This window comes from Genypterus blacodes, unplaced genomic scaffold (genome assembly GCF_046128005.1).
Source record: "Genypterus blacodes isolate CSIRO-AG114 ecotype Tasmania unplaced genomic scaffold, CSIRO-AGI_Gbla_v1 ptg000039l_1, whole genome shotgun sequence".
In the NCBI taxonomy this organism is placed as follows: domain Eukaryota; kingdom Metazoa; phylum Chordata; class Actinopteri; order Ophidiiformes; family Ophidiidae; genus Genypterus; species Genypterus blacodes.
In genome coordinates, this window is record NW_027466852.1 from 7,274,495 (window position 1) to 7,298,342 (window position 23,848).

Consider the following 23,848-nt stretch of genomic DNA (forward strand, 5'->3'; position numbering starts at 1 on the left):
CAGGCCTTTCGCTTTAGTGAGGTAGCGCATGCTGGAGGTGGGGGTGTGTGTGTGTGTGTGAGGTGGGGGGTGGGGGGTTGTCGCTGCAGCTCTGGCAGAGCCCTGGGCAAACTGCAGGATGTTCACCTTGCGGCGGGGCACAGGGCTCATTATCACAGCAGGACCTGGTCACATCAAAGGACTGAGGAAAGGGCAAACATTCTGCTGAAGTGCCACTGTCAGCAGGCCTGCGAGCACACACCGACACAAATATAGACCGCACACATACACACACACACACACACACTTGAGCACACACGAGGCATCGACATCCTCGCTTTTACCTTCTCGCCTTGGTTACACTGAGACGTGCCAACCAGATGACAGTGGTCTTCCAAAATTGTGATCTGCATCAGCATCACACGGCACAAAAAAAGAGCAGCAGCGATACGTTTCCATACCGATGCTGTGTGTAAAATTGTCACAAAGCTTTCAGCCCAGTCAGTACTTTTACATTGCATTTATAAACCTTACTGCGGTTGACACTGGCACAAATTGACGCACGCTTACTCTGAGTAACAGACATGGATTGATTCAGGCATGTAAACGTCTTGATCAGAATTCCTCAATCAGGCTGCCTAGCTCATACTGCCATTACGCCACACGTCATGTTTACACGGCAGAGTCCTGTTGATTCCGTGCATGTATGTGAGCACTCAGTGACAATCATCACACATGTATAGTAGCGGGGAAACGTTGATGTTAATGGCGTTGAGCGTTTGAGCTCCACCCATTAAACTGACCACCAGCAGGACATTTTGGAGCACGCTTTCCTTCTCTTCCTGAATCAATCTGCCAGCCTTATTTATAGCCGCCCCAGCTGCTGCATTAACACACTGCATGATTTATCATTAGAAACCAGCTTTGGTCTGCTGAGTAGCTGCATTCATGCCAGACGGGGCGCGTTCGTGCCAGCTACAGCGTTTCCGACGACAACAACAACTCAAAGGCCCTGAGAGACGAACACAAATAATAACGCAGCACAAGCTAACTTTGTGCAGCTAGTGTTGCTAAAGCCTTAGCCTTCACACAAGGGCAGAAATGAGGGGAAAGAGAGGAAACGTCATGCATAATAGAGAGAGAGGGAGGGGGGGGGAGTGCTGATGAGTCGCCTCACGCAGACGCTCCATAGATCCGTCAAACAAGAGCGGATTTGCCTGCTACACCTAGATAGTGTTTCCCCCCCTCAGCTTTCGTCCAGGTATTCTGGGCATGAATGGCTGTCAGTTTGGATTTGGGAGCTCAGCGTTGAGGGGGGAAAATAGAGTCTGGTGGGGGTCTTTGTGTGTCTCTACCTGTGGAGACAGAGCGGAGAGACAGTGTTCTCCTCATTAAGACCTCCGTAGCTCCGACGCGAACGTTACCCATTACATGTCGTGGAAAGGAACGAAGGGTAAATATTAGCACCTGCGAAGCTAGCCGGCCAGGCGTGTTTGTGGGGAAGGTTTTTGGAGAGCGCACGCTGGGGGGAGACGTGCATGGGGAGGTGATCTGAATGCGAGCTGCTTCTGCCTGAGCCGTGGAGAGTACTGACCTAGTTTTCCTCCTGTATTTCGCACAGACACACGCGCACCCTCCCACATATGTATATACATAGACAGCACGGAAATACGAACAGCTTAGCGGGGCCTGTACCATTGATAAAACGTATTCCAACCACAACAAAAATAGGGGGAAATGTTGGAATTTTATCAGCAAGCTGTATTTCTCATGAAAGCTTTAGGTTATATAATGTTTCGACAGCAGCGGGTCACAAACAAGCTCTTTTTTGCCGCAGGTGTCACAACACCTGTGTCCTTGGCCTCGATCTGAACTTGCGTCACGTCAGCGATGCTCTCTTCACCTCAATGCACTGCTCAACAAATTTCCTTCTGATTCTCCTACTGCCGTCACATACAAAACAGCCTTAGTGGTCCCAAAAAAGCAGCGTTGAGTGTTGTTTTCGTCCTGAATGATTCATGTAATCTGGGTGTATATAAATGAGGCGAGGTTCAAGCCACTATTATGGTCATGGGTCACGTTGCAAACCTTTAGGCGCAGTGTTATTATGGACTATACAATACCAGCAGCCCACATTGTCAGGGATTAACTGATAAAGACGACCAACAACTGCCTTTCAGCCTTGAACTAGTCATTAATCAAACCACACATTTTAGGGTTGTTTTGCTAGCCAGACACGCACACTTCTCCAAAGATTTGAATGAAAGCACAAAGCATTTAAATCTGATCCCCTCTGAACAAACAGCTTTTCTCCATCCCCTGCCGAAGCAAGGGACACTTGAAGAACCTCTCCACGGAGCTGCACGGTCAGGCGACAACTCCGCCCCGTCAATTAGCTTTGTGGAGGGGTTTTGTACACGTTAATACAAACAAAACAATGTCCGTGCACAATATGGGAAAAGACCGCATCTGCCCATCCTTTGATACCTCTAAAGAAATGGTAATAGTGAAATTCTGGAGTACAAAAAGAACTCCTTAAGCTGGATGAAGCTCCTGAAGCTCAATGTTACACTCAAGCACCTGATGCCACAAATCTGAAATGGGAAAGCCAAAGAAAAGAACACAGGATGGATCTAAGCTTTGGATCTTCATTACAGACTGCTCGTACGAATGTAAGCTCATTAATTTGGGGCATTAACTCAACACAATTAAGATTCACAAAATAATTTCATCACTGCCATGTAGTATACCTGACTTGCCCAATTTGACTTAAGTTTCTATTTGGCAGTAAAATAGTATTTCAAGACCTGCAAATACTTAAAGACGCCGAGATGGCATTTATTTCACAAAATCACAATAACCTAAGGCTAAATGAAGATGGGCATGATCAGCTCATCATAGTCCATGTGTATGTTTTACTCCTCTAAAGTAACGTTCACACATCTTTAGGTATCAGAAAGAACAGAAATGGAACTGAAATTGCGAGCAACATCGATTACAGTCGGGTAACTCTAACTACTAACCTATTTTCACCCTGTCGCACCAACGCTTAGGAGGGCTGCACCCACATAAAACCCCAGGTCAGGTAACCAACGCTGAATTGTTCACAGCAGACAGGTTTCTGCTGTTTCTGCCGCTTCTTTAGTATGAAAATCAGAGAGGGGGAGAATGGAGGCGGGGGATTGAAGGGTGCGTGGGTGTGACAGCCACTTGGATTTCAGTATCTTTTATCTCAAAACGAGATAGGTGTGCGGTGGGGGTGGATTGATTTGATATTTTGATGCATTGTTTGATGATGGGCAGCTCAAAGTGGAGGATGCCTCTGTGATGTCTCTCCACTGGAGGACATGAAAAGCGTCACCTGGCCCCCAGAGCCCAGGGTTATGGCTGCTGGTGGATTTAAAAGCCCCCGCTGAGCTGGACGGTGGCTCCATTGATGCCACATAATCCATTCTGCGTGACCTTTATATTTTTAGAGGCAGCTCCGCTTCCCTGTGAGCTCGCCTTGTTCAAACTATCGCAAACATCAAGGTCCTAAACAACTACATAGTGCGATATGTGTTGGATATGTACAGTATATAATTTACTTAATGTGTACACGCCGTATGGAAAATAAGTGCCTTCCATCAACGGGAGAGGAGTATGAAAGATCAAAGGAAATATGGAGCACAAGGCAAGCTCATCAGCCTAACAAACACGTTCTTGCTAGATATCGTTGTGGGTTTCATCATCCTGCACCAAGTGACTGCTGAGAAAAAACAAAGCACTCTTCTCTTCCCAGTGACATCAGCACTACAGACGCAGCACGGAGGAAGAATCAAAGCGAGAGCGAGCATGTCTTTCCAATTAAAAACCCTCATCTGATCCAATGATACCATTCTACAGTTTTGCCTCTGCACCACTCAGTTACCCGTTCCTTCAATCACGTCAAATAAAAAAAAACACGTCTTGATCTCAAAGTGTACACGACGGCGTATCGGCTCAGAGAGGCGCTCCACATTTGACTAAGATTGGTGCAAACAAAATTGGGATAAATGTCTTCGGGAAATCTTTGGGAAGGAACGGTTGAATGTTTAATTGTTCCACTTCTGCGAGCGAGTTGAGACACTGACACAGTTTGCACAAATCAGACGGCTGCAGCAGCAGAAGAAGAAGACGCTCATTCTGCTGTGACTTGGGGCCACTGAGTTTTTCTCCAGCCGTGGTAAATTGGGCGCCTGGGGCAGGAAGCCTTGACCGAGCTGGCGTTCGGGAGCCCACAGCAGAGGGCATGAGGGATGAAGATATGGCACTGGAGGTGGAGTGGGGTGGGGTTGTGGGGGGTAGAGGAAGACGCGCAGGGGAGGTGACATTACACACATGTTTGAACACAAAAGGGACCCCGCATCTTTAGCATACTAGCTAGCCAGCGCCATGGCAATCGGCGCCCTCCTTTCTCTCCGTTCTCTCCATCCACCTCGTCATAAATATGGCTACATCTGCAAGTGTAATCACTCTATTGTACTCTGATTTTCTGCTCTGCTGGACAGCGGCATGGCGGCCTGCTTTTCAGCACCTCTCCCCTCTTCATCTAAACCCCCTCCCCTCCCTTCCCTTCCCTAAAAGTGCCGCCGCTGCCACCCGTTCCTGTCCCCGGCTACCCCTCTGCCGACGAGGCCGGTGTGTCTCGTAGATTACAGAGCCCCGGTCGCTCAGGTAACATGAGTCACTAATCTGGCCGGGGTTGAATTACACATAATTGCCTCGGCACCGTGATTGATTTCAGCCCTGGAAAGGAAAAGACGATTGGCTCCCCCCCCTCACCCCCAAACACCCCCCTCCCCACACACACACAGACACATACACACACGCCGCTCCACCTCCCTCCCTGCCTCTCTCCAGTGCTCACAAGCGGCAGCCAAGACTCTCCATCTAGTAGGAGGCAGGAGGCTTTGAAGAGATCAAAGCCAAGGCTGGGAGCAGTTGCGCGCCCTGGGAATACGGGAGAGAGGCTTTCTGCTCCTCAGCCCTATTTTCTAGCGTCATGTCGGATTGCAGCTGTATTGCATTTCGCCAGTTTTCTTAATGCTCTTGGTTTTGACTTTGACATCAGTGATCCCCCCTCGGTTTCTTCAAAAACAAGAGGGGGGCGAAGACGTAAGTGAGGGAAGAAGGGGAGAGGGAGAGAGAGAGAGAGAGAGAGAGAGAGAGAGAGAGAGAGAGAGAGAGAGAGAGAGAGAGAGATTGGGGGATAAGACAGGGAAGGAGTGAGGAAGAAGGGGAAAGAGATCTACAGACTGATTTTTATTTTCACAACTCCATAATTGGGCAGTTCAAAGGCACAGAAGGGGAGAATACAGCATTTGTTTTCAATTCCGCGGCCGATATGAAAGGAGCGACAAACTTTTATGGGTTTCCCAAAAATTAAAGTCAGGCTTTCTTCACAGTCAAAGAACAGGGTGTTTTTTTATGGCCCGGACCACACAAAATGAACTGATAGCAAAGCCCTCCTTCTTGTCCTCCCACAGAAGGCGCACGAATCTGCGCATGAGTGTGTCTGACACTCCTTTGGTGTGTGTGTGTGTTGGAAATAGACAAAAAGAAAGCGGTTTGATGTTTAGTGTGGAAACACAAAGGACAGCGTGAAGAAACAGTCCTAGCTATATCCATCTATTCATTTAACAGCTTGGCTAATAAAGCCTGGTGGCGAGAAGGCACCCTTTGTACTGTAACTATGCAGGCCCTATACCAACCTCCTACTCTGGGGACCATTAATATTTCAGCGCTGTCAGATACACATTGCATGTGAGCCTCTTTAGCACTCACACCCACAGCAGAAAGAAATAATGAGCCTCTGAAAAATATGAAACAGCAAAAGGGGGGGTGCAAAAGACTGACCAACTTCATACAACAGAGCAGCTATTGATCATAGCTCTGTTCCTTCGATGGACAAAGTGGGGGCTGTTTCAGTCTCTCTGAAGTCTGGAGAGCCAGCAGGATTTGCGCCCATGTTCACCCCTGTGGTCTTATTGTTCCCCTTTGCTGCAGTTTACTAGCAGGAACACTGCTCGCCTCTATACGGACCTACTAGCTGTCAGAATGAAGTCAATAAAGCTATTCATGTTTTAACTCATTTTATGGCTGTATCAGGGAACAGTGAGGTACTGTGATCAGCTTTTGGGGACTTCAGTTAGAGTTAAGCTTCAGTAAGAGCTCATAGACTAAACCGGATCAATTAAGCAAATCTTGCGCTGTAGACGCCTGTATGTAGCACATCAATCAAATGTGCAGATAAATGAGACTGAGTCAACTGATTTCACCCAGTCAAGCTTAATAAACTACTTTCCATAGTTGGTGAGAGCACGAATACAGCTGTGTTCTTTAGCTTTGACGGGAGTTATGCTGAGGCCTGTTTCACAACAACAAGCTTGAGTGATGACAATTGTGCACAACAACTCACATGCATACACTGCCCTCTAGCCTCTGCGTATGACCCACCCTTAAAAGGAAGCCTGTGACCATTCAAACAGAAGTGGGCATAAGGGACATCTCTCCATTGACCCCAGAGAGCTGTGGCAGGCTGCTAGTGAGGAGTGATGACCTTTGAGCAGGTGCTGGGGGGGTTCAGCGGTGGTCTATCCATAGACGCCTGGACGGCTACACGCAGCACAGTTCAATTGTATCCAGTTCAGTGAGAGGATGGGGAGCAGAGAAAGTGTCATCATCCATGAGTGCTTTGCTGTGAGCATGAAAACGAGCCACAAATAAACATTGACGGGGGTTCAAGTGTGTGCTGGCATGTCACGCTCAGTACCATGGTGCTCCCTATTGATTTAATTTAACACACTGTACATAGAGACGCACATTCAGTGCTGTTGATATATATAAACAATAAAAAACAAAAGAAGCACCAAGGTTTCTCATGACGGTCTCATGGGTTTGAATGTACATTGAACGCATCAACATACAATCTACATACGAATCTACTTGAGACTCTAGAAATACAACTCACTCAGGTCAATCAATGACATAACAACACTACTAAGAAAAACATCATCATCCAGAAACCTCATCCTTGATTGTCTCAGTTTTGATTCTCTTCTTCACACAAGAACACATATATGTTGGTCCAAGGATGGAAACAGGCATGCCGGGCCCCATTTAACACGACGAAACATACTGATAAGGTAATTGCAGCCACATGGAGTCATTAGCACTGTGCATATGGAGTAAATGTGTCAACCAGCGTCACCACACAGTGAAGGCTGAGGAGGAACCGCGGCGTTAATGGTGCTGTTTATAAAGCACACGGGGCCCGGCGGCACTACAAAGAGCCCAGGACGCGAGTGTTCCTTCTGTGTGAGGTCCCTGTGCTGTCCTTCATGTGCACACATGTTACCCTGTTTGTTAGAGCTAGAGAGCAGATGACATCAGTGTCAGCGTGGCTCTTTCATACACACAGCGCCTGACTGAGGAAAATGACTAATTTGGTAGATCCAGCATAAAATGAGCCAATTACACTGTTGTCCTTTGGCGGTTGCTATTTTCTTTGCATTTCTTGACACTGTGATAAGCATATAGACGGTGCTTAACGCAGAGTATTCAGACAATGAAATGAGTTGACAGCGGGATGGGCAACATGGGATCATATGGAGGCCAGCTGGGTAATGGCAAAAAAGCTCCAGTTAGGTTTAGTAAACAGCAGTTCACAACATGTCATGAGTTCTAACTACACAAGAGGCCATAAGCTGCCATCTAGAACATTATGTGTGAACATGGAGGGCTGCTGGTAAATGTGGTGCTCTCTTTAACAGGGATCTTCCACAGTAATACTGGGGGCAGCGGCTCAGGACACACATGGCACTTGAGGGACGTGAGAGCACCCCTGCCAAATCCCGTTAGGTAAGCCAGGGTTAGTGATTCCACAGTGTGATGCAGATCCGTCACGTTCCCACTACATCAAAGGAAAGTGCAGCAAAGCAGCAGCACCCCCCCCCCCCCTTGCAGCATGAGGATCTGCAGTGGAGGGTCCAAAGGGAAAAGGAGTGCACAGTGAAAAGGAAGAGGAGCGCTATTAACTCCTCCTCCCCCAAAAGCAGCAAAACTCAGTTTAAAAATCACCGATTCTGTTTCAGTCCGTGCCCAGGACCATGAGGCCGCCCCAACGCAGCTGGGGACCACCAGCACATCTGCACAGCTGGGTATCACCGTTTCAGAAACCAGGAACCACCGTCTGTTTCATCTTGTCTGCCATTCCAATGGATTTTGGTAAAGGTTTTCATGATATAGAATGATGCGATCCCTTAAATGAGTTAAGTACTAATTAATAAATAATGGAAGCTAATTTAAGTATTTTCTAATATGATAACAGCAATATGATCGGATGATGGATTGGTTTAAAAACAGACTCCTCATGTGTGCGGTGACCTTTATCTAGTAGCTAACCATTGCAAATCCTTGATTGTAGAGCGCTACAGCACAACCTAAATATCCTCCAAGCCATGAGCTTCTCTTCCTCTACACATAAAGCCAAGAGTGTCCGCATTCTTCATGGTTTGAAGATCAAATTTCTCCATCATTATGGATGTCATTTTGATTATGCTGACTGCAGTTATTGAAATGTGCTGTGTTTGTCAGTGTGATAATTCCAACAAATATGAACCATCAAAAAAGATAAAAGCCTTTTACATAATCTACTACCTATCTGAAATTCTTCAGGTCAAGCAGATGAAAAGGACCAATGAGTCGTATCTTCACTACAGATCCAGCTAATGAGGCACCCACTCCTCCTCTAAAAACACACAACTACCGTCATATTTTCACACAAATCTCAAAACAGCTATAAGTGTACGTGCCCATCCGTTGTGACTCTTCAGCATGTTCAACAGTGGTTTCACTACAAAGTAACCTTAAGCATCCATGGCACATACGCCAGCTTCACAACAAAAACCCTAACACTTGTTGAAGAAATGAGCTACCATACTCAAACCCCCAAAAAATCTGCTGACAATCAGCAACTCCCAAAAGCTCCATCATGACTGGACAGCATGTGCAGGAATGTCATGGTCAATGGAAATCAATCTAAACTGCTGGGATTGGGGGTGGTGGTGGAGCTGGGGATGGAAGAGAATGAAAGGGAGACCGTGCCTTTGATCTCAGTGAAAACCGATCCCAGGCCTGCAGATACTGTGGCTGCGGTGGCCAGCAGCAGAGGCAGTGAAGCTGACATCAGTGAGAAAGCCAGAGGACTCATGTTCCGTGATCCCTCCACCAAACCCCGGCTCTTTTTATTGGATAAGTGAGAGAGACGTATATAAAATGACTACCGTTTTATTGAAGACAGGGCAAGGGAGAAAATTGGGTGAAAGAAAAGCAGCCATGGTAAATGAAATGAAAGAGAGTCTTTAAAAATTTTGGCAGCGAGTACGCTTGCCTTACTGCCTGGCCTAATTCATGTGCACTGAGGGGTAATTTCCTCTCATGCAGTCAGCTGGTCTCTATACAAACCTCTACAAGTTTGCGAGTGCATATGACGGCATAATTGATCAAATTAGGCAGAAAATATGCCACTAAGACAGAATTTGGAAAGCATTTCACAAGTCATTTTATCTGTAGAGGAAAGAGGGTAAATCATAAGGTAATCAGGTTCAAGCTTTCTTAACAATGTCACATACTTTCACCCTCTGCGACTTTGGCAGAGGGAAAGCAGTGCAATTTTAACATCATTCCATGATAGAGTTGCGTGTGAATGAAGATCCTTTACACACAGCATGTGGCATCTGCCCCCCAACAATCACATGTCTCCAAAACAGAACTCATATTTCACAAGTGATGAAACAAACTCAGATATACATGCAAAGACAACCCAGGGCTTTCGGGCCCACAGAGTCCCTGTGTGTGTGTGTTTGTGTGTGTGTCCCCCAGTCTGGAGGCTAGTAGGATGTATGAACAGGCTTTTGGAGGCACAAAACCAAAGCCAGACTGGTGTCTTCCCACGTGCAATACAGAGACACACACATTCACAAAATAGGATTAGAGTGGACAGCTGCTAGTGTGCCCTGTGTTTTATGTGTGCCTTACAAAGAGAAATTTGCAAACGGGACAGACACAGGAAGCCGCCAGAGAGAGACCTGCAGCTGGCCTGAAATTAATACCGTAACAGGGACAATATTCGCTTCAACATACGCCACCCCTGGTCAGTACTGTAAACGCCTGTGCAGTGATGTTGTTGTTGCTTTTATCTTACAGAGTCATGCTGGGCTAATTTAAAGGCTTACATGAGCCATGTAGACATGCATCACTACAGATTTTAACAAGATGAGGAACACTGTATATCTCATGTTAATCTCCTGGAAAAAATGGCAGACATTTGGTTTCCAAGAGACCCGTATGGTCGTCAAGGGGACGTGTCACAACAGTGCTGGTTCATAACATACACAAAAGCAGTACACGTAAGAAACCTGAATATTAATTAGGACGAGATTTGCGCAGAATGCTGAGAAAAAAAACTCATTCATCATCACTCACTCTCTTTGTTGCGATGTTCAGCTTGATGTTGCTCGATTGTTGCTTTTATCAGATCAATAAAGGATTTTCAGCACAGATATTTCATTAAGCTTTGATTCCTCTCAAATTAATGTGGTGGTTTGATAGTGAATCAAAGTGAATAATAGAACAATAACGGTTGGACTTCATTTCGGCACAAGAGCATTGCCAAGATATTAAAGTTGTATAGAGATCCTTACTGCTATGTCTATGAAACAAATCAAACGTAAGTCAGTAAGTCTTAAAATTAAGACCTAAAGGAGCAAATACCCTAGCAGGGCTAATGACTGTATTCATTTGTTTGACTACTAATTATGTATTTTGATTAATCGATTAATCATTCAGCCTACGAAATAAATATGGCAAAAGCCAATTAAGTCTTAAATTTAAATACACAATGACAGAAAAGCAAAGCAAAGCGAAAGCAAAAATGATGTTGATAATGATCAAAATGAGATTGTAAGGACCTCCCGACATCATATTGAAGCTGTATATAGTCTATGGTAGCAGCTACTTTATTACAGTTTATATTACAATTTCTGATTGAAGTGTTTTAAAATAACCGTTATACCTTAGAATAATTAGAGGAAGCATTTCTGAATCTTTTGGGCAAATAAAGCAACAGGTTGTCTCTTTTCTTTGTCCTTCTTTCCTCTGCATTAACATTGAACCAGATGGTCCACATTGAAAAATTGTGAAAATTAAACATCTGTAAATCTTTAATTAGTAGCAGCAAATCTCGGGCTTGACCTGGGCAAGTGTACGTTTATCATCATCCAACATGTTTGTTTTCGCGTTCCGTCCAACGTGCAGTCCTAAATTATCATTACATAATTCCTAAATTAATTATATTTTAATTCGATTTTTCTGTTGTTACCTTATAAATGAACGGGCTTACTCATTTCAACACTCACCAAAAGCACCCTGCTCATGTCACAGTGTGATCAACATTTCATCTGTATTTTATTGTTGCCTTCACTAAGCGACAAACCATAATAATGATATTGCAATGTCATAAAAAAGGAATGAAAAATTGTATGTACCATATGATATCTGGAAAGTTGGTTGGCACTGACCGTTCTGGCCATGGGCGGCGAGAGAGAGCCATTGTTCATGTAGGAGTCGTTATTCATGTTGCCCATCATGATGTAGCCTGGGTAGCCTGAGTACTGATGGACTTTACTGTACAAGTCTTGGTGCTTACCTGATAAGAGGGGGGAAAGAGGGAAAACAAATCAGTGTGTTATTATAAATTATTAGCTTCATCAGATAATATTTCACAGGCCAACACTCAAACTCTACTCTTAAATTCAGGGCTTTAAATACAGCAGCAAATCTTTTGTTAAAAAAAATGGCACAAATTCTCAATGAGTTTCAGGTGAGAAGTAATGACAAAGCAAATCCCACAACACCATAGTTTACCTTACTTCTGTTGTGACACGGTAATGATATCGCTGTCGAGCGCTTTAACCCGTGCCCTATTTTGCCTCGGCCTTTTGTCTGTACCCTTTCTTCCCGTCTTGGGGAGGAGGGTCGTATTATACAGAGGAACAATGAAGCCCCTCTGTGCCAATTAGCACCAATTAGAAGAACATACAGACTGTGTCAAAACAGGAGACGCCCCAACTGTTCCTCTATGCCTTTGACCAAAGAAGGGGGCCTTTATACGAGAGGCCTCAATGCAACGCCACTCGCCACTCAAATGTGTGCTGGGTAATAAGACTGTCAGGGGGGAGGTGGCGGGTGGGGGATTGGGTGTGTTTGTGGTACAGCCTGATTGAAACATGGATCTTGTTGTGGGAGAAAGCCTGTGTTTGGTTTGAGGGGATTCTTTTCGGGGACTGAAAGGGGAACAAAGGGGAGACACACTCCTCCTCAAAGCCCTAATGATGACCTGCAGCAGCGGGGTCAGACTACAAAAGCCAGAGATCCAGCAGCCCTGAGCGGCTGCAACATGTTGCATGTGCATGTGCAACAGGTGTTCTGATAGATTTGGGTAAACAGTTTATTGAGTTAATTAGACAATCAGAAACACCAACTTCTGACAGACAGGGAATTTTGACTCATTTCAAACAGCAGGAGTTTCTACTTCTCCAGTAAAGCCTATTCCCAAATCCAAAGACTGTTAAAGTGCATTTTTATCTTTGTTTTCCATTTCTGCAGGCACCATCATCTATGAGGTAGGTAAGCAGGGAGCTGTGTCCATGAGGGTAAGGCAACTCCAGACTAGACCTGGACTCCAGATTATCAGTCTGCAAGCAGCTCAAACAGGGAGTCTGACCAGCACAGGCGCAGCAAGACTGTGGCCCTTTAAGTTATATTGTCACCTTCACCACTGCCTCTAAAGATACAGCTCTGAAAATCTGTTGATCACACTGATCTGTCCTTCTTCACAATGAGTCACTTACCATCTTCTATATGGTCTCTGTGTTTTTCATGATATGAATCTTGCGGTATTTGGGACTGTCTAGCTGCCTGTAAAAAAACAAAACAAAAGACACATATGACACAGTTATACACACAGATACTGATCCGGTTACAGAACAAGCACATAGAACACACACACACACGCACACACGCACACACACACACACACACACACACACACACACCACTATCTATAGAGAGGTGATGGAGCAGAGCTGGATGCATCAAAAGAACACTTAATTAAGCTTCATGTCCTTAAGGGGAAATTAACTTGTTTTCCGTTACACAGGTCCACTCTCATTTTAATCCTGGTTTAAGCCTCCTTCTAAATTCAAATAAATAAAGGATATTTGTGTTATGAGTTAAATTCTCAGTGGAAAATGAGTTAAATCGTTGCATTAAAGAGGAAGTGGTTTCCCCCCTCAGAGTCCCTACACCTCACACATCCATTTCCTTTCTCCTTTTGAATCAGAATTGGGAAGAGGACCTCTTTTTTGGAGTTCAGACCCCTCAGGATAGCTTCAAGCTGAGTGGGGAAACTCCACTGGATTCCTAATTAACATTCAGCCGCCGTCTCATGTGTCCCTTTGACATTTGTTGGTGAAAACCTACGATCCAAAATTCCATTAACACTGCGGTTAATAGCAAATCGGTCTAAATAACTCTGCTACAGGGGAGCTGGAACTTGTACCTCATGATCAATTCTGAGGGAGATGATTTTATACAGACAAAAGAAAAGGAAAACATATTTTTACCTGTGATATTTCATTTTAACATTTGTGTGTTTAATCAAAGATGTCTACACAATTACAGAATGTTCAGCGTGGGATTCTCAGTAATAAATTAGGAGACATTAAAATGTAGCATTAACCTTAACGGACTCTCCATACACACTTTATACAATTTCTCTAAATAAACCCATTTTGCCACTTATCATTCAATAACGCTCATGATAAAATAATAATAATAAATGTTGTAAGGTTCATAAAATTCTCAGCTTACAAAGCAAGCAATTATAATTTGTGATTTAGCATTAATTGGCATGATAATCAAATTTTATTCAAATTATTGAATAGAATTGCATCCTTAAGTTTATTTTTTGTAGGTTTTAGGCCACATGTAGAGATGGATTCATGTGTTTGTGTTTACACCTGATGAGGTTAACGTGTCAGAGGCTGCTCACAAGGCCCGATTCTTAGACCTTTAAATCTCATCCTTTAAAAAAAAAAATCAAATGTCACGGATAGAGTAATAATCTACAAAGGTCTTTGAAACTCAAGCTTGATTTAATTATCTCTTATCAGGGGATCAGTGGGTGTTTGGATTGAAATTCCCCAATTTATCATTTTTGATGGAGGCGAGAGAACTTGGAAGACCCAGTGTTTACGATCAGCAGTGACATCACCGATCGTTTTCAAGAAAAGGAAAACACACACACTGACTCGGTATTAGTGTGTGTGGAAGAGGGGGGGGGGGGGGGGGGGGGGGTAAACTGATGTTATTTAAGAATGATGTAAAGCTTTATGCTGCATTATGAATCTGATCAGAAAAAGCTTGAGGTCAGGGTCAAGAAGATAACATGAAGGCCTATCGATGCATCTGTGCAAATAACCAATCCTATAGAAACACACAACTGAAATCAATATTAAAACAATACCAAATCTGATATTTCAAAGGGCTATAAAAGAACTTCAGTCTCGTCTCGATACCCACCTCCCCGCATCTCACAGGGACCATGTACTCACATCGTGGCCGTTGCTGTTGGGGCTGGTCTCGGACTCGTTGACCAGGGAGGACTTTATGTCCGCCAGGTCTCCCTCCTCTTCTGAGTGGCTGAGTTCGGCGAAGATCTGCTCCTTGTGCGGGTCCCCCTCGTCTTTGAACGGGATCATTTCATCTGTGGCGCAAAGCTCCGGGTCTCCACCGCCGCCGCCTGACAGCTGTGGCATTGTTCAACTCTGTTAGTTTCACCACCAAAAAATGGAAGAAAACACACCCGAGGTTTGTCCCGAAACTATACGGAGAAACCTAGCGAAGCCCCCAGACCGACCGGGAAACGTTCCCTCTGACGAGGGTTTGGCTGGGGAGTGAGGACGCGGCGTGCACACACACGCTGCCGGTGTGTTTTCAGTGAAGCAACAGGAGTGTGTGGCTTCTATCTGCCCCTCTGAATGTTAGTTTACGAGGATTTAACTCAAAATACGACTGAGTCTAGATGTAATAAATCAGAGTCCAGTGCCCGCCTCAGCAGCGGCACTTGTCGTGGAAGAGGAATTTAAAAGAGAAAGTTAAAACCTCATCACTTGTTTTCAGTCAAAACACCACCAATGACGAATATGGTCCAAAACATGAGGAGAAAAAAGTGGTTTTTACTTCAAAGAAATATGTCCTGGTTTCCGGTGGTCCTTTGAAAAACCGCGGCGTCCCTTTTGGAAATGAGAGAGAACTTGACGGAGAAGAGCAAAAGGTGGAAATGATGTGAAAGTCTGTATACGGAGGAGGATAAGGGGGTGGGGGGTTATAATTCAAGCAAATGAGTGGAAAGTGGAAGAATCACGACTAAACGTAAAAATCCATCCCGAGGCCGCAGGACTTAGAGGTGCCTGCTTGAAAATAAAAGTCAAAAACAATCAAAAAGGACAGAGGAAGAAACACCGTCGAACTGCCTTCCCACTGCTCTCATACACTGCTGCCACAGTATAATGTAAGCAGTGTGTGTGTGTTTGGTAATGTAGCTGCTCCTCTCCTCCTCCCTCCTCCCTCCTCCTCCTCCTCAGTCACAGGGAGGAAGGAGAGATGAAAGGAAAGCCGAGGCTCTGATTGACACCGCACCGATTGACGCTCCTCCTGAGAGAGATTTACACACGGCTCACAACAAACAGGGCAGACAGAGAGGGAAGAGAAACTACCATCACTATAACAAAAATAAAATAGAAATAATAATAACAATAAGGAGGAAAATAGAGAAGGAATAAAGAACCAAACCTAAAAATTTTAATTTATTTTCAACAGAAATCTATGGGCCTAAAATGCACTTAACAACACAACGTTAATATTACGGTTATATGGATTTAAACACACGCTTATTGTCGTAATTTTGAAGGAAATGGAGGTTAAATTGTTTTTATTATCAATGCGTGCTTATATAAAATCTGGTATTGAATGCAGCAGCATTTATGTTGAATAAAAAAACGTCGTTCTAAGCTTTCATAACGGAGTTCAGAACGATGACAATTATGTAAACACCGTGTTACGACTGTTCTTTGTTAGAGTGAATTAATTTATGATCTAACGTCGAATTTATTCAGTATCAGCTTTAAAAATGTAAGCCAAACTCAACACACACGCGACACACACACCCCATGCAGTCCCCAGAACTCGGGTCATACGAGTTACTTTCAGCTATACACACACTTCGTAAATCAAAAATGTACACAAAGGTATATTAGGACTGGGGGCTGTTCCAAGTTACTAACTTTTTTTTTTCTGAAAGTGTAAAATAAGGTGAAACAAGAATGAAACAGTAGACGGAAGTGTGGAGCTGTGAGGGATTGCGTGAGAATCGCAACCGGGCAGGCGGAGGCAGATCTTTATAAAGCGCGGGGGGGTGGGGTTAGAGGGGCGGAGCCGCGGATCCCTTTGATCTCGCGGCGGCTGGCTCTTTCATCCCCCCGGTCCCCCCCCTCCCCCCTCACACCCTCCACTCCAACCCCAGCCTCCCTCTCTCCCCCCCTCTCCTCCCTCCCTCCCTCTCTCCCTCTCCTTTGTATGACTAAATTTGGTCCGAGTGTGGAGCCTGGCCAACATTTCCACGTGTGCGTTCATCCCAGCTGAGAGAGAGAGAGAGAGGGAGAGAGAGAGAGGGGGGGAGAGAGAGACAGAGAGAGAGAGAAAGAGAGAGAGAGAGAGAGAGATAGAGAGAGAGAGAGAAGGGGTTTTCTTCCGGGTAAGGAGACACGAAAAAAAGGAAAAAAGATCAAAGGCTTTTGGGTTTTGGAAGCCGAGTGTGGATTCAAAAGAGCCGAGACTGGCTGCATTCCAGAGTATGGCGGAACACACACACACACACAGGATACACACACACACACACATACACACACAGAGGCACATGTAACTACACCACATTCTGAAAGAGAGAGAGAGCGAGAGTTAATTAGAAAGATTTCACACAGGCAGATCTGAACAACCAAACCTTTCATTAAGAAGCCTTTAACATTTTATTTCTTGTTTTCAGCCAAAAATATGTCGATGTGACACAAGGTATAAATCTGCCTGTTTTCCTCCCCAACAGCTACATGGTTCTACTTCATTACAGTGTTTTTTTCTAATTTAATTAGCCTTTCACCCTCCGCCCCCCTTACTTTATTTTCCGCCACTTTCTCTGGCACAATTTGAAATACCGCTACCTGCCTACGCCGCCCTGAAACCACGCCGAAAAGAAAAGAACTGCCTGCTTTTTCTGCCAATCTTTATTTATTCTGTGTCATTTCTGTGTTTCACCTATAGGATTTGGTTTTAATGAAACGAGGCAAAATCTGAGGATTCCACTATATAACAGACAGGCCTATTAGGCAAAAGAGCCAGTAAATCAAATACGCATATGCAACATTAAGTCGTAAATGTTTGCTGTTATTGAATTTATATTTACTCTGGCAGCATATCATTGATTTTGTATGTTATGTGATGTTGCTTTAAGGTTAAGCTACAAAAACATACAAATTTGCCATAACCGTCTTCAGGGTATGTATATAAAGGCTAAATTTGGTTATGAAATGAATGATTGTAGACATTTAGTTTGTATAAAGCCTCTGAAACAGAGTCCCTGAAACTGATATTGTAACCTTCAGGCATTGAGATGCTATTAAAACATCAATCTGGACCAATCAGGGCATCAAATCAATTTCTTTCCTACATGAAAATCTACCAAAATTAAATTTAACCCTAATTTATATATTTATATACATTTATAAAAATGTATAAGTATAGGCTTGGTTGAATGATTGTTTTGGTATTTGATGGCGTGATAGGAAGGCCCAGGAAAAGGTTGTGAGTTCACCACGCCTAAACTTAAAACTTATAATATATTGTCTTTTTCAAAATAGATGCGATTGAAATTGACTCCAATTAACAACCTTTAATAATTAAATCATCGTATAATCACCCTTTTAGTGAGGCATGTACACAGACTTTGTGATTATGCAACACATCATGTTACCGTATGTTACAGTAATACATGTATACATCACATTGTTCCCTTTAAACCCAGTAAGGAGTACTGAGTGCATGTACATACAATGCTACAAACTGTATTTTTGACTAAAATATAAGAAGAGTTTTTTTCCACTATTAGGACTTTCTGAAAGGAATATTGTTTGCACCTGGAGAATAACAAATTAGGAGTGAAACAATGTAGAAAATGTGTTTTGTTTGCTGTGTAATGACTGGAGTTCAGCGACTCCATGACAAGGCAACAAATGACAGACTCTCTAATGAAGGCTCGGCGCTGTCAGAGCCGCTCTACACACTTTCCCTTGACATTGAAAACGCATTATATTCTCCAGCGAGGCTCTATCGCAGCCCAGGGTGTTAAAATAACCAGGAAAGTTGGCGTGAAGAGAGAGATAAAACAGAGCCACATTAGCATTTCTCTCCTAATGAGTTCATCAGAGTGACCCCTCTGGATCTCACATGAAAAGGAAGATTTCCTGCTGTGCTGTGACCTGAATTCAGTTGTCTCTCACTTTAGATACTACCATTTTGCATGTTATATAAGGAAGGGATATAGCTATACACACGGCATAATTTATCATCAGTGGACTTCAGTGCCTCGCCCTCCCTTTTATTGCTGCATCTGAGTGAGAAAATGTATGTGAAAATCTTCTGTACAAAATGGTGAACAAAATGCACTTTTAACATCCTTTTTAATGGAAACGTTTTGCTCGGGACAGAGGATCAATTTAGCCCAGGATATGAATTCTGTCAAACAAAATGGCCTTTGTGAGAACAGCACAAATTTTCAGTTTATCAGTGAAGCTTCTCCTCAGATCTATAATTATCTCATCTTTTATCTGTTCTATTTTAATTGCAACGCATAACACTTCAAACAGAAATTAGCCTAATTATTTCCTGTTCCCTCTTTTTGTACTCTGAATGTGTGAGGTTCTGTGTCCGTGAATGTGTGTGTGAGTGTGTGTGTCAGGCTGTTTTTGATGATTTGTCAATATCAAATCCAAAATTCCTGACTGGCAAGTTCCTCCTATGCTGAGTATTCCACCTGCTAGTCATTCATAACGGCTTCCTTGATGTAGAAATTATACCCCTGTGCTGACAGCTATCTCCACGCAAACGACAGGAAACAAACATCAAATCCAGATGAAAAGAACTTGCAATTAAAGCTGAGAAAGACACCATTTATCAAACGTGCAAATCAAACTGGGGGAGGTCCAAGGTGAGTGATTATTTGTGCTGCTCTTTGATTGGTGGGAGATGAGTCACCGTCTGAGGGAGAGGAACGTGTCTTGGGGGGTAAGGTGAAGTGAGGAGGAGCGAGGACGACGCGAGCAAATGTGTGATCTGATGATTTATGGCAACCCCGTCAGGAGACAGTCTGAGACATGCTGTCATTAAAATCTAATTATGTCCTGGATGGAAACCAGGGGGGAAGACGGGGAATTTGTCAAGCGATATCTGTATATATTTTGGCCGCCATGAAATTAGGAAGGATACTAGAGTGAGTTTTTTGAGGAGGATCCACGCGTCCACACAAAGTGCAGCTCACCAAATCAACTCTATTGTCTTACTCACAGAGATAAAGAATGATTCATGCCGTGTGGCACCTGACTCCACCCTTCTATCCTCGCCAGGCAGTGACGCTGACAGAAAAGAGAGAGGCAGTGAGTAAGCTTCTCAGAGGGAGGCCGTGTGTGTGTATGCACGTGCGTGTGTGTGTGTGTGTGTGTGTGTGTGTGTGTGTGTGTGTGTGTGTGTGTGTGTTAGGGATCACTTTTCTCCAGAGTCTTGGCTTTCCCTCACAGGCGAGACGGTATTAACTTACATTCTCCAGTCTTCAAAAAAAGACTACATGCGTGCCGCCATCGCCGCTAGACAACATTCACACACACACACACAGACACACAATCTCACCCTCTCACCGCGCTCACACACCCAACACATATATATGTGTGCCTGTACAATCAGTCCTTCTCCGCTGTAGCCAAAAGAACTTATGAGGCATATAATATCATGACATGACGTGTGTGTGCACTTGTGTGTGTGTGCTTGTGTGTGTGTACGTGCAGTTCCGTCCCGCTGTCACTTGTGAAAACTAATGTGCAGATTAACTCTTGGCTGACCTGCGTGCCTCGAGGGAAACCGATGCTGAGGGTGTTTACCTACAAACTTCACCCAGCTGGGACGTCCCACCTTCTCCACCTTCTCCGTTTGCAGGAATGTTTGTGAATCTGCTGAGCTTGCCTGTTGGTACCAAGAGGTTCTATTGTTGATAGGGGCAGGCGTTCAACTAATCATGGCGGCCCACTCCTGCATGCAAAATAAATAATGATGATGAAAACATTCGAGGTCTGCAGAAATGTCTGGAAAAATAGAAATTGCTACTTGAGCAGTTTTTCTTCCTCTCCTATGTGGAAGTGAAGGTATGTCCTTCTGTTACGCTGTGGGAAAGGGCAAGGTCTTGACTGGTGTAATTGATCAGGTTAGAGAGGCATGACAAGACTCCCTCTGTGGTGCGAGGGACTACGTACATATGTCCAGAGGCTGGCCGCGCTTCACCGCCGGCCGTCCTCCATTGTGCGCTGCTGTGTTGTGCTACATTCTTCAGGTCCAAAGGGGAAGTGGTCTCGTCCTTTCAGTCCACACAGCGACTCCTTTCATCCCACTGTGTTATTGGAGAAAGCATTGAGGGTTGCGTCAGGGCCTGCTGTGCTCAGGTCAGGGGTTAGAGCTGACCTGCTAAGAGGTCGGGGGGCCCCCATCAAGTCTGTAATCAAGCACACAGCGCACGGCTGCCACCTCACTGACCCCGCTGCTCTGTCTGTGCCCATCACCAGGCTCGGCCCGCCATCGGCCGACTCACATCAAACAGAGCGCCGGTACCTCTGGCCCTGTGTTATCAGCCTGTATGTCTCATCACATCAACACGCAGGGCTAAACAGTAAACACAGACAGCCTGGTTGTACCCATGATGTGTGTATGCTTGTGTATGTCCTCGTGTTTATGTTTGATGCCCCTTTGGCTTTTTCATAATGTCAGTCCATTCTTCATGACATTCTGTAAACATCCAATTATAGCATGGATTCAGTCAAAAGTTCAGGAAGTTGTGACAAACCAAGACCGCCTGATGTGTCTGTTGTTAAAAGTTGTATTGGCTAACTGTGAAGACAAGACAAACTAAATCTAATCATTCACCATCACCATTTTAAAGTCACTATGAGTCTGTTTGTATGGTCTCATTACATACTGACGTTGACCTCTGATGCCAGCCAACAGTGTGCATGTTTGACATTTGTCTTCCAAGTCCAACTAAAAGACACCATGCAGTTTTCATTGCCTAAAACATAAACATATAATAGATATAATGTACACATAAAACAAGAACAATCCATTTAAACTGACAGGGAACAGTTGAAAATACCCAGTATGTTTACATTCACTCTATACTAAAGATGTGAATGAGACGTATATAATGACAGGATTAGTTTAATCCTGTGTGTGAGTGTGAAGAGGTTGTGTGAGGTAAAACAATGTACGCAGAGATGGCTCACTCTGATTATACAGCAAAGGATTGTTTACATACTTGAGTAAATCAATTACATGCACAATCCAGGTCTGTTACATCAGCAACATCAACTGAACTGATTATGTTGTTTTCACGATTTTTTATCAACTGATTCATTTTTCATAGTAACAATCAACATTTTAACACACATGTATTGCAACACACAAGTGAGGCCTCTTGCAAAAGCTGCAACATTTTTTCAGTGTGGTTTGAACTCCAATTATGAATGTGCCACATTAACCAGGCCGGTCACTGATTTCCTCTGTCCAGCTCGCCGTCAGGATATGAACCGTTAACCAGTGAAGTGTGATGCTCTCTCCCGCTGATTGATTCCTTCCATTCTCGCTGACGAAAGTCCACAAATCCCTGGAGGTGTTACCAGAGAGGGAAGCGTTTCCAGGCACAGACCCAAGCTGCCAATTTGCCAGGTTCAGTTAGGCACCCCTGCTCTGTGTCTTTGCTGTATTTAAAAAGCATCAGATGAAGCTGTGCTCTGCTCTGTTTGAGGGGAGGAAAGTGACTAATTTCTGTTCTTTATGTCTGAGGGTTTTTCCCTCACACCTCCCAACATGAAGACATTTTTGCGAATGAGTCATTTCTTCTTGGCCGGCCTCAGGCAAAGGAGCAGAAGTAGCCATCTTTACAAGTAGACACAGGTGATTTACTCCTCCTGTCATTGTGTTTAATTACTTTTTGATGAAAGTGATGGATGCTAATATTTCCTGTACTTTTTAAACACGTCGTCCGTAACTTTGGATTGCACTAACAAACCATTTTGGAGAGCTGTACCACACTGCACAGGGAAGATTTGAGAAAACGAGTCCCCAGGTTTAGGTTTGTATGCATGACTTCATGTGTTGGTAAATGACTGTGTTATTGTTCATGTGGGTCTGGGATGGAAGATCAAAGGCAGGCCGACCTCATCTGCCTGTACTGGACTTCATTTCTAGGCTCATTCAAAACTGGAAACGTCAGGTTTTCCCTTCCCCACTTCCTCTGAGCTACAACATGCATTTGCAGGTAAAATCTCTAAAATGCACGGCTGGGCAAATTTCCTTCTGCTTAATTCTAGCGTGTGGCCAAGAGAAGCATTTTAACCCTTGGCCCAAAGTGGAGCCAGAGTCACGAGCCAGTTTGGGCCAAATTTGAAACAGTAAAATCCCAGAGGATGTATATTAAAGCCGCTGTGCCAAAATCCTTGTTTCCCTGCCTCGCCCTGCCATCTGCTTCATAAAAGGCAGTCACGAAAGGCCTGTGAGAGGGAGGTTTAGTGCCACCACACCTTTAAGGAATTTAACATAGTACAGTACGTCCAGACAAACGAATTCTGCAAACACTCACACTGTTTTTCCAAATTTCCTCATGTAAAAAAAAATGTATTAGAAAGGTGTTTGACTCAGGGTGCGGTGACCTACTGCCTCTGTTGCTTTTTCCAGTGTTTGTGCTGCTCTTTCTGATTGATGATCTGCTTGACCTGCCCAGACTTTGACTCAGAGTAACGCTCATAAACAAGCCTCCCTGAAGGATTTCTCTGTTTTTTTTTATCTCCACCCAGCACACTAATCCAGTAACTACTAATATGTTTGCTATGCCTGGGATTGCTAATTCTGTAAGGGTCATCTTTCCAGAAAGTCAAAGATAGAGGTGAGAGAGGAAACCCGAGTAATGATTTCAGAAGCCAGGAGATGACACTCAAAATGCTCATGGGTTTCTCTTGACAGAAATCTCTCCAACCCCACATTAAACGTTTCCTCTCTTTGTAGACGGCCACTGGTTCAGGTTCAAACATAAAAGGCTTCCTGGTCTTTTTTTATCACGCCTTTGAGCTTCATTTCTATATCATTCCTCGCTTGAATCCAACACATTCACTGACTGCTCGGATGTGATGAGAATTCCCCAGGTCATTGATGAAACAATTGATATGGAAACATTCAGTTCCTAAACAATCCTACGAAAAGGGAAACGTGGGCAATGCGATTTTATCTGCCACCTCAAGAGATGCAATGATTCTATCAGTTACAGCTAAAAGACACTTACTAATTTACCAAGCTAAGGAGAAAAGACGATGTTTGTTTATAAACCTACATGCTCATCCTGGTAAGAAACACCTGGAACCCACAAACT

The 23,848-nt window shown here is 44.1% G+C and overlaps 1 protein-coding gene across 2 annotated transcripts in view; it reads right to left on the reverse strand.

Annotated features, from left to right (window-relative positions):
* The window catches only part of lef1 (lymphoid enhancer-binding factor 1), a 37,765-nt gene extending 22,142 nt beyond the window's left edge, over window positions 1-15,623 (reverse strand). The window contains exons 1-3 of one of the 2 annotated variants that reach the window (XM_076148009.1): window positions 14,676-15,623; window positions 12,912-12,978; window positions 11,580-11,707 (exon numbers count right to left, since the gene is read on the reverse strand). In XM_076148009.1, the coding sequence (XP_076004124.1) occupies window positions 11,580-11,707; window positions 12,912-12,978; window positions 14,676-14,879 (399 nt within the window). In that variant the 5' untranslated portion in view covers window positions 14,880-15,623. Of the gene's footprint in view, window positions 1-11,546; window positions 11,708-12,911; window positions 12,979-14,675 lie in introns of both variants that reach the window. The other variant, XM_076148008.1, reaches the window with a different exon arrangement.
* Window positions 15,624-23,848: the final 8,225 nt, after the last annotated feature.